The 622-nt window shown below is 48.7% G+C and overlaps 1 protein-coding gene across 4 annotated transcripts in view; it reads left to right on the forward strand.

Annotated features, from left to right (window-relative positions):
- The window catches only part of csnk1e (casein kinase 1, epsilon), a 17,212-nt gene that overhangs the window by 8,924 nt on the left and 7,666 nt on the right, over positions 1 to 622 (forward strand). For all 4 annotated transcript variants that reach the window (XM_032501533.1, XM_032501534.1, XM_032501531.1 and 1 more), the window contains exons 6-7: positions 50 to 220; positions 359 to 507. In XM_032501533.1, the coding sequence (XP_032357424.1) occupies positions 50 to 220; positions 359 to 507 (320 nt within the window). The remainder of the gene's footprint in view (positions 1 to 49; positions 221 to 358; positions 508 to 622) is intronic.

A 622-nucleotide genomic window follows, 5' to 3' on the forward strand; every position in this document is an offset into this window, starting at 1 on the left:
CTCTCTCTCTCTCTCTCTCTCTCTCTCTGTTCTGCTTTTCCCTTCACAGAGCAGTCGAGGCGAGACGACCTGGAGTCCCTGGGCTACGTACTCATGTACTTCAACCTGGGCTCCCTGCCCTGGCAGGGCCTCAAGGCTGCCACAAAAAGGCAGAAGTATGAACGCATCAGTGAGAAGAAAATGTCCACCCCCATCGAGGTGCTCTGCAAGGGATACCCCTGTGAGTAAACCCAAGTTAAAAAAGGGCTTTTGCAATAATATAATATACCTTGACAGCTTTGAGTCAAACTCCTTGTACAGTATGTGCACACATACTTAGCCAATAAAGCTGATTTTGATTTCTCTCTTTTCTTGCCAGCTGAGTTTTCCACTTACCTGAATTTGTGTCGCTCCCTGCGGTTCGACGACAAGCCAGACTACTCCTACCTGAGGCAGCTCTTCAGGAACCTTTTCCACAGACAGGGCTTTTCCTACGACTACGTCTTTGACTGGAACATGCTGAAGTTTGTGAGTGGCTCATCTAAAATTGCTACCTGTCCCACTCCGTAGCAGTTATAGTCACAGAACACTGTGGCCGTTAGGCTTTTGCTTGGCATGATTGCCAGACCTTCCTCCACAGTGC

This window comes from Etheostoma spectabile, chromosome 21 (genome assembly GCF_008692095.1).
Source record: "Etheostoma spectabile isolate EspeVRDwgs_2016 chromosome 21, UIUC_Espe_1.0, whole genome shotgun sequence".
Lineage (NCBI taxonomy): Eukaryota > Metazoa > Chordata > Actinopteri > Perciformes > Percidae > Etheostoma > Etheostoma spectabile.